Genomic DNA, 9,876 nt, shown 5'->3' with positions numbered 1-9,876 from the left:
TGTTTGCTTTAGCAAGACACCCTTTGACCTGTGTGCCCCAGCAAAACATATGTCATTTGACATAATTAACTTTCCAAAGAAACTAAAACTGGCCACTTTACTGGCCCAAGTTAAGACCCATCTCATGGGTAAGCACCAATCCCTGACAATATTAATGATACTCTGCAGACAAGAGCCTAGTATGGATGCCCTCTGAGAGACTCCATCCAGCAGCTGACTCAGACAGATGTAGGAACCCATAGACAAGCAGTGAGGACTCTTATGGAAGAGTTTGGGGGAATGATGGAGGTCCCCAAAGGGGATAGGAACTTCACAGGAAGACCAACAGAGTCAACTATGCTGGAACCTTGGGGGTCTTCAGAGACTGAATTAACAACTAATGAGCATACACTGTCTGGACTTAGTCCTCTCCAAACAAACATAGCAAAAGTGCAGCTCAGTTTTCATGTGGGTCCTGAACAACTGGAATCAGGGTAGCTATCACTAAATCAATTGCCCGTCTGTGGAATCATTTCTCTAACTCAACTGTCTATCCGGCCTCAGTGAGAGAAGAATCACCTATCCTTGCAAAGATTTGAAGAGCCAGTGTTGGGAGATAACATGGTGGTGGGGGGGGTCCTCAATTCTCTCAGGGGAGAAGGGGAGATGAGGGGGGACTATAGGATGGAAGCAATGGGACAAGAGACAGCGATCAGGATATAAAGTGAATAAATAACTAAACTAATTTAAAAAATAAAGAATGTTTTTTCTTCTCAGTACCTCACAGAACACTCTCCAAAATGGACTGTATACTCAGACATAAAGTAAGTCTCAACATATACAAAAAAAAAAAAGAAAGAAAGAAAGAAAGAAAGAAAGAAAGAAAGAAAGAAAGAAAGAAAGAAAGAAAGAAAGGAAGGAAGAAAGAAAGAAAATGAAATGGCCCCCTGTATCCTATCAAACTTCCACAGAATTAAAGACTTTCTTGAATCTAAAGAAAATGAATACACAGCATATTCAAACTTATGGGATGCACTGAAAGTGGTGCTAATAGGAAAATTCATAGCATTAGGAGCCTATATAATAAATATTTGAGAGATCTCATACTAGCCTCTTAACAGCATACCTTAAATCTCTACAGAAATCTCTAACGAGCAACTTGATGTGAGTAGCCTGTGTTGCTACATGAGGCCACAGTGATGTCCTGGCCCATGTTGCTGTCTTAGGCTATATCTGAGTCTTGTGGGGTTATGTCTATGTCTGTAGCCTATGTTACCACCAAAAGCTATATGGACATCCCTTGTCTGGGCAGCTGTCTGGGGCCATCTTGATGTCTGAGGGCTGAACAGAGTCGGTCCTGTTCCTCCTAGGCTGCAGTAATGGCATGTGCACAGGTGAACTGGCCCCAGGGAGTGAGCTTGGGAGAGTCGACATTAAAAACAAGTTAGCTATCCCCGCCTCTCACATGGGCAAAACAGGAGTACTAATCCTGATACCACAGGCACAGGAGAGTTGGTGTGCTGAATAACTCAGCTAACACTCCACTACCAAGCTCAAACCCAGAAATTTGAGTTGCCTCACACCAATATCCACCCCATCTATGAACTCCTGGAGTACATTACTGTGCAGGTCATGCACATCCAAAGCTGTGGATTATCCATGACACAGGGCCAGTGTTGGGAGATAACATGGGGGGGTCCTCAATTCTCTCAGGGGAGAAGGGGAGATGAGGGGGGACTATAGGATGGAAGCAATGGGACAAGAGACAGCGATCAGGATATAAAGTGAATAAATAACTAAACTAATTTAAAAAATAAAGAAAAAGATATCCAAGAGGAGTTCCCATAAGGATCCAGTATTGATAATATGGCACAAACCAATGACTCTTTATAGGGTCTAATTGCAAATAAAATGATCTGGGTAACTCAGACCCAGAAAGGTAAGTATGGTATGTTTTCACTTATAAGTAGATATTAGCTATTAAAGAAAACAACCAAACTAGACCTAGAGAGGCTAGGAAGAGAGAGGGGTCTAGGAAAGACCCATGGATCTCCCTGGATGAGGCAAATAAAATAAATTTTATGGCGTACTAAAGAGACGCCTCAGAAGTTAAGCGCACTAGACCTGAGTTCAACTGCCTCAGCAGTTAAGATGCCATGAGTTTAACTGCCAGCACCATCATGGTTGCTCATAATCACTGATAAAGAGATCTGGTGCCCTCTTCTGGAGTGAGGGCATATATGATGTCAGAACACTGTATACAAAATAAATACATCTTAAATACATTTTATAGATGAACTGTGGCCAGGAGGTGACAGTAACAGGAGGAACAAATTGAGGAAGAGATTGGGTAGATGGGGAGAATATGGGGAGAGTTGGCTGGCTAGAATTGGGGAGTATTTGCATAGTGATGTGGTGATCCAGGGCAGTGGTAACCTCCTGAAATCTATAAAGATGTCTCCCAGTGATGGTGAATATAGAGTGTGCACTGGCCATCTCTTAAAGCCAGGAGAGGATTCCAATGTTAAGACTGGGCTACATTTAGTATAGTTCTTTGCCAAGGGTTTCTTACAAAAAGTCCCAAACAATCCAGGTTGTTGCTAACTCAAAGTGTTGCTCTTAAAAACAGACATCTTGGACCCATTGCCAAGGACAACACCTACACAATTCATTGAACAAGAACACATTGAGCTGGTGCCTATATAGAGTCTTTATCCCTATTTTCTAAACTCTTTGGTGTGGGAAGGTACTCTTATAGGTTCCAGAAAGAGAGGGATGGGCACCAGCCAAATCACAAAAATTTTGAACTACAATCTGTTCTTCCCCCAAAAAATATGACAGGGCAATAGTGGCACACAACTTATAGGAAAAGCCAAACAATGTCTGCTGATACTTAAGACTACAATCCACAAGAGGTACCCATACTCAACACTGCATTGGTGAACAAGACCAGAGACTATATTGCTCACAGACCAAGTATAAAACCAAATAGTACTGTTTTTTTTTTAAGTATCAATAAAATGACTCTCAATGATATTCTTCTATATACATAGATAAGTGTGTTATCTACTCACCATCAGAGAAAATTCCCCCAGCAGGAGATAAGAACAAATGTAGAGACCCCCAGCATAATATTAAGAAGTAGAAAGTCTATATGGGAGGTCTCTGTTAAACCATTCCTCTGAAAGCACAGAAAATCTTTTAGAAGAGGAGGCAAAAAGATTGTAAGAGCCAGAGATGATAAAGTTTAGCAGGAGAACAAAGCCCTCTGAATCAACTAAGCAAAGTACATTTGAGCTCACAGAGACTGAAGCAGCAATTAGAGTCCAAACACAGGAGGTCCTCTGGAGACGCAGGAAGTTCACTATACAGAAACTTGGTTAGTTGTTCATTTTCTCACCTCACATCCTTCGTTTCAAAAATAATTAAACATTAATTAAGCTTGAAATAACTTCTGAGCAAAACAGATGTCGTAACTGTGGAAGAGAGGGAAGCTGTACTTCAGGGACTGAAGCCCTGCAATGGCCTTCCTTCCCCCTGACACTGTGACAACATGAAACCTGAAGTCTGGAGTACATGATGGCAGCCAAGAGCCCCACAGGTCCAGACAGTACAAATATGACCTGGCAAGTGTCACCTTCCCAGAGCTACTCCAGAGCCTGTCTGGTACCACAGAGGTCCAGGTGAGTACATGGAGGTAAGATCCTAGATGCCCTCAGCTGTGCCATGGAGAGAGTCATTAGAGCTGAAGTCTCTCTCTGACTAAGCCAGAGAGGAGTTGAGAAGCTCTGTGAGTCTTCGGTCCTTCACTTTCCTTCTGACCCTGACAAGGTTGGTCTCTTGGTCCAGAAAATTCAAAGGAAATGACTTTCCGGAGATACAAAAATAGGACAGAAATGCTGAGGCATTGCTGTCCATCCTTTGGCTGGAGTCAGCACAGAGCTTTGGGTGGGGCATTGTCTAACATTTCTTTCATATTTTTTCAAAAATCAGTAAGATGGAGAAGATGTGTATCAAAATTTGAAGAAAAGCCTAAGGATACACTCCTGTAAAATCAAGCCTAGAGAGACTGAGCCAAGAAAGTTGTTCAACACTAGCCTGGTTAATGTAGGGAGATTCTGTCTTTGAGCAAACAAGACAAAAGAAAAACAAACCAGCATTGTGACTCCAAAAGTGTCACTTGTGCTTGTAAAATTTGAATATGTTGGGTTTTATGCATTTCCACCTTTCAAATATTTGCACATTTTATATAATCATAACTTTGAATTCCTAATTTAAAGCTTTTTCTTCTGTATCCATTATTATAATCCCTTGATTTTATTAAATAATATTATAATACCATTCTCAGCTTCAGTCATTGTATGCCTGGTGCCTGTGCAGAAGTATAAGCCATTAGAGTAACCTTAACCATCTTAAGAATTCTTGCTATAAAAGATCCAGGCTTTGAACTAGTACATACTGAAACAGCTCATCTTAATTTTATCTGAGTGTCAAGCAGCAAAGAGCAATAAACTATTTTAATTTTTGTTTGCTTCTTTTTAGTGAACCAGGATAGATGGAAGTAACCTTCCCAAGGCTTCAGGACTAGACCCAGACATGTAATCATCCATCTATTGGACACAAATCCATCCCATCTTCTAAAATTATTTTCTAGCATTCCTGAAGAAAAATGTGGCAGATGAATCACCTCTGTCCCTCATCTGACAGGCCACTTCAGTAGCAGGAATTGATTATTAAAATATTAGTAGCTGATCTCAAATATGATTTAAAGTTTGGAAAAGGGAAGAGATGACTTAAAAAAAAAAAGAAATGCCCAGGAAATCAAGCATTACACAAAGAAAACAATATTTTCCATCATATCTAGGAGGTAATTGATAGCAGGGATTTTTACAGATTTGAATTATTGAATAAACACTAAATTTTAATTCTAAATATGTTAATGAATGCTGATGGTGAGCTTGAGATTAATGTTTGGAGCATTTTTCCCTGTGATCAGATATTTAGGATGATATTACGATTTCTAGGATATGGTACAGAAGCAGACAAAAGGTGATAACTGATTTTCAGAGTCATGAAGCCACCTGGACACAAACCTAGATAGTGGAGGGAAACTGGTTCATGTAACCAAGTGGGAGATCACCAGGATATAGACATTTAAATAATTCTGTGAGTGTAACAGGGAGGGGAGCAGGGAACAGAGGCATTCCAAGTACTCAAAATATACAAGCCCATGGAGACACAAAAGCATCCATATTAGAAAAGGTGCCCAAAGTTTACCAGAAATCCCTGAGAAATGAGAATTGAGCTCCCAAACACAAAGAAAAAAATCATGTCAAGGTCTAAGTCCAAGAATCATTATGGACTGATGTAGAACAAAGCAGCCTGCCTGCTCTAATAACCAAGGTCTTAGGAAGTAACCCAGTGCTCAGATAGACATCTTCCTTGAGTATAAATTGGTGGTTACATGAAATTTTCAGGATCTTTTGATGATTCAGCTTTAACTGCTGGGCCCTAGATGGAAGGACTATTCAATTTGACTTAACATTGAGAAATACCTTTAAAAAGTTACCTAGCAAATATTTGTGTAGAGTGGAATTACAGAACAGTCAATATAAAAACTTTTAAAATGTTAAGATATATAAAGTTAAGATATAAAACTATGAGATAAATGCAAATCTATGCATTTAATGCTAATCAAGATGCAGGTAAGGAAGGAATATTGAAGAACAAAGGAAGATACACATGGAAGGTAACGTTACTAAATCTGAGACATGCTGCAGTATTGTCCAGCAGGGTTTCCCAGGGTCTTTGTGTGATGTAGGGAAGGAAGGCAGACAGATTCAGTATGAGCCTCAGGCTTTGGAAATTGGGTGGATAAATATCATAACATAGAATGAGAAACAGAGGAAGAAATTGTGGCTGGGGAAACTTAGAGTTCCATTTAACAATGATGAGAGGTAACAAGGATGCAGACAGACAGACAGACACACACACACACACAGACACTTGAACAAGCCAATTTTGCTAAAAATAAAAATTTCATTTAAAAATTTAGATTTGAATACCAGTTGCCAAACATCTATCTGAGATCACACAATAACAGAGTCCACAAGAAAAGAGGGAGTTTCAGGAACCTCATCTGCAACATTGCATGTGTTCAACACTGCCACACCTACTCCAGTAAAAACTGCGTGGCAGGCCCAAAAGCTTTGACACAGTCTCGAGGCAAAAAGTTTCATGGAAACTTAGTCTCCTGGAACCTTGGCATCCTGTAGCATGAATGCTCCAAACTTGTCCCTGCATTAGTCAGTGAATGGATCTGTGTGCTTTCTTTCAGTATTGTTTTATTATAGGTGCCTCCAAGCAATGATTTGTCAAATACCTAAGCAAAATTGAACTTTCTTCCTGGCCTTCACCAATGTCCTAGGCAGTCCTTGAGCCGACCCTGGGCTTGGAATTCAGTAAGAATGTTACCTATTCAGTAACATTCAGAATTGCCTCCAGTATTCTAAGAGAGATAGCAAAAGAAATCAGGCATTACTATCTACTACATAGAGTTAGAAATTTCAGGGCAAGCTTAGCAAAGTGAGTTTAGAATTCTTATTATAGTTATATATGGCAGACTACATTACTTAATAGAAGAAAGTCCCCCCACACTATCACTTAGAATAACAGCTGAGTCACTCCCATATACAGGATTTTACAATGGTTTAGGAAGAAGATCAGGCTGTGGTTTAAGGAGGAACTAGAGTATTCCATTATTCATGAGAAAGTTAACTAGAGCAGAACTCCCTAATTACAACTATGGCTTGGGCGTGAAAACCCTTGCCCCGGGAGCATAACAACCTCATACCTGGCTTCTAAGAATATAGCTGACCTTAGACAGAGCTGACTTTGTCTCAGTTGTTACATTGCCTAGTTCCTGCTAGTCTTTATGTATGCATTCCTCTGGTTTGTGTAAAGACTCATTAAGCATTCAATAACCTCAATGTACCTTGGCTGATGTATCACCTAACTTCCTTATTTTCTTCTGTATTATAAATCTGATGCTTGCTTTGAGAAATTACATTCAGATCAACACTCCTTTGTGTTTGTGTCTGTTTGTCACCCCACTGACTTCTTGCCTATCTGAATACTGGGACCCTGACTCCCTGAGGGTTGAGGGACCCACTGAGTCCAGTCCATGACACAACACTGCCTCTTGCACACTGAAAAATACTATTATGCAAAATGTGCAGTTCAGATCCATATCTAGCATTACTGATGCTTTCTTTAAAATGTATTTGCATCCTATATACAAGGAAAGAAGAAATGATTTTGAAGATTCTTAAGGAAATAACTTTTCTCATCATGACAGTGCTTGGCATTCTGGGGAACATGTCTGTTTCTGTGAATTATATGTTCAGTTGGTGGGGAAGCCATGAGAAGAAACCCATACACCTTATTCTCATCCACTTGATTTTTACAAATATAATAATCCTTCTTGTAAAAGGATTGCCTAAGACAATAGCAGCTTTTGGTTTGAGAAATTTCTTGGATGACATAGGCTGTAAGATAATTGTTTACATGGAGAGACTGGCCCGTGGCCTCTCCATCTGCACCAGCAGTCTCCTCACTGTGGTCCAGGCCATCATCATCAGTCCCAGAGCATCTGGATGGAGAATGCTCAGGCCAAAGTCTGCATGGCACATCCTTTTATTCTTTTTATTCTTTTGGATACTCAATGCTTTGATAAGTGTGAGCCTAATTCATTCTACCACAAATACAAGACTGAATGTATCACAACTTAAGAGTGATGACAACTACTGTTATTTTATGCTACCAATTCAGAAAATAAAATGGATTGTTCTCCCTCTCATGGTTCTGAGAGATGCAGTGTTTCAGGGTGCCATGGGAGGGGCCAGTGGCTACATGGTATTTCTTCTCCACAAGCACCACCAGCATGTTCTCTACCTTCAGAACTCCAAGCTTCTCTACAGAACTCCCCCTGAGCTGAGAGCTGCTCAAAGTGTCCTCCTTCTGATGCTCTGTTTTGTTTTCTTCTACTGGACTGATTGTGCCTTTTCTCTGTTTCTAACTCTCTCTTCAGAGGTCAATATCTTGATGGTAAATACTCGAGATTTTCTGACCCTTGGTTATGCAACTTTTAGCCCCTTTGTGCTAATTCACAGGGATGGGCTTCTAGTTGAATGTAGGCATGTTCAGTAGGAGACATTGGGAAAATGTCTCATTTATATGTTCAACAATTGAGGAAAAAACTTAGCTCTGCAATATTGTGGATAAGACAAAATCCCACACAGTAGTTTAGGCATGTGTTTATTCTCAAACAATAATCTTGATGACTTAAAACTTGCACTGAGTGTAATCTTAACAAATTAAATAATATACAAACTTAATTTTCCATTGACCACTCTTTTTAAAAGACTTTGTTTTAACATTTCTACTTTTGTATTAATTGACTGTGTATGAATAGTTTGATGGTATTTATGACTATAGCATGTACATGCCTGAGGCCTATAGAGAAGTTGGAAGAGATCATTAACCACCCCATGTCTAACTGGATTTGACAAATTGTTCTGAATTAATGTGTTATTGCTGTGAATTGAAATTGGGAGGTCCAGCCAATGCTCTTACCAGCTGAGTCATCTCTTCAGCACTGAGGAAATCACTTTATCCAGGCTTTTTAACACTGGTTTGGCTCCTACCATGAGTGGAACCATGTAGATAAAGTTCATCAATTTTAGCAAATTTCATACTGATGTAATCATGTTAGTCCAAAATTTTCCTTATCTTTTAAATGATGTACATGCTGTAGCATTGGGCTATTTTGGGTTATTTCAAAGTGTGTGTGAGTATCCATCTGTAAAAAGATTTGACAGAATTATAAATAAATGACATGTACCATGAATTCAATCAATAGGAACCAAATGCATCAGTCATAGAACTTAAATGAGCATGTTCATTGGTGTTATATTCATGAAGGTTCTCTGCAGGAATAAAGACTTAAAATATGGGATAAGCTAGATAACCAATATACAGTAAAGTTTCATTTTATCTCTGTATCTATAGTTTCTTTTCTTTTTTTTTAAATTAGGTACTTTCTTCATTCAAATCTACAGTGCTATCCCAAAAGTCCCCCACACCCTCACCCCCCCACTCCCCCGCCCACCTACTCCCACTTCCTGGCATTCCCCTGCACTGAGGCATATAAAGTCTGCACGACCAATGGGCCTCTCTTTCCACTGATGGCCGACCAGGCCATCCTCTGATACATATGCAGCTAGAGACACGAGCTCCGAGGGGGGGCGGGGGCACTGGTTAGTTCATATTGTTGTTCCACCCATAGGGTTACAGATCCCCTCAGCTCCTTGGGTACTCTCTCTAGCTCCTCCATTGGGGGTCCTGTGATCCATCCAATAGCTGACTGTGAGCATCCACTTCTGTGTTTGCCAGGCCCCAGCATAGTCTCACAAGAGACAGCTATATCAGGGTCCTTTCAGCAATGGTGTCAACGTTTGGAGGCTGATTATGGGATGGATCCCTGGATATGGCAGTCTCTAGACGGTCCACCCCTTCGTCTCAGCTCCAAACTTCGTCTCTGCAACTCCCTCCATGGGTGTTCCCCTCCCAATTCTAAGAAGGGGCAAGGCGTCCACACCCTGGTCTTCGTTCCTCCTGAGTCTCATGTGCTTGGCAAATTGTATCCTATATCTTGCGTATCTATAGTTTCTATGTTGATTAAAAAGTGTGGAAGTATCTTGATGATTATGATGAATCAATTAGTGACTGAAGCAGATTGATTCTTGTTAGCAGCTGCCCTTTATTAATCCTGGGTGCTCTCCACAGCACTATCCAGCTCCTCCTCACCAAAGAGCTGCAAAAGGACCTGACTCTACA

General features: G+C 40.3%; 1 protein-coding gene across 1 annotated transcript; it reads left to right on the top strand.

Moving 5' to 3' along the window:
• Positions 1-3,481: 3,481 nt before the first annotated feature.
• LOC110288665 (vomeronasal type-1 receptor 4-like) lies at positions 3,482-9,081 on the top strand. The gene is made up of 3 exons (XM_085831239.1): positions 3,482-3,662; positions 4,522-4,846; positions 7,337-9,081. The coding sequence occupies exons 2-3, from the start codon at positions 4,789-4,791 to the stop codon at positions 8,185-8,187; spliced, it is 909 nt and encodes a 302-aa protein (XP_085687365.1). The 5' UTR covers positions 3,482-3,662; positions 4,522-4,788; the 3' UTR covers positions 8,188-9,081.
• The last annotated feature ends 795 nt before the right edge of the window (positions 9,082-9,876 follow it).

Source organism: Mus caroli, unplaced genomic scaffold (assembly GCF_978045245.1).
Source record: "Mus caroli unplaced genomic scaffold, Mus_caroli_1 scaffold_15, whole genome shotgun sequence".
NCBI lineage: Eukaryota > Metazoa > Chordata > Mammalia > Rodentia > Muridae > Mus > Mus caroli.
Note: the sequence above shows the minus strand (reverse complement) of the source record. Positions and strands in the feature narration are given on the sequence as shown.

Excerpts from the sequence above, each read along its gene's own strand:
- LOC110288665 (XM_085831239.1), top strand. The coding sequence starts at position 4,789 with ATGCCCAGGAAATCAAGCATTACACAAAGAAAACAATATTTTCCATCA. Across the intron at positions 4,847-7,336 it reads TTTTCCATCATATCTAGGAG|TGCTTGGCATTCTGGGGAAC; the intron begins GTAATTGATAGC and ends TCATCATGACAG.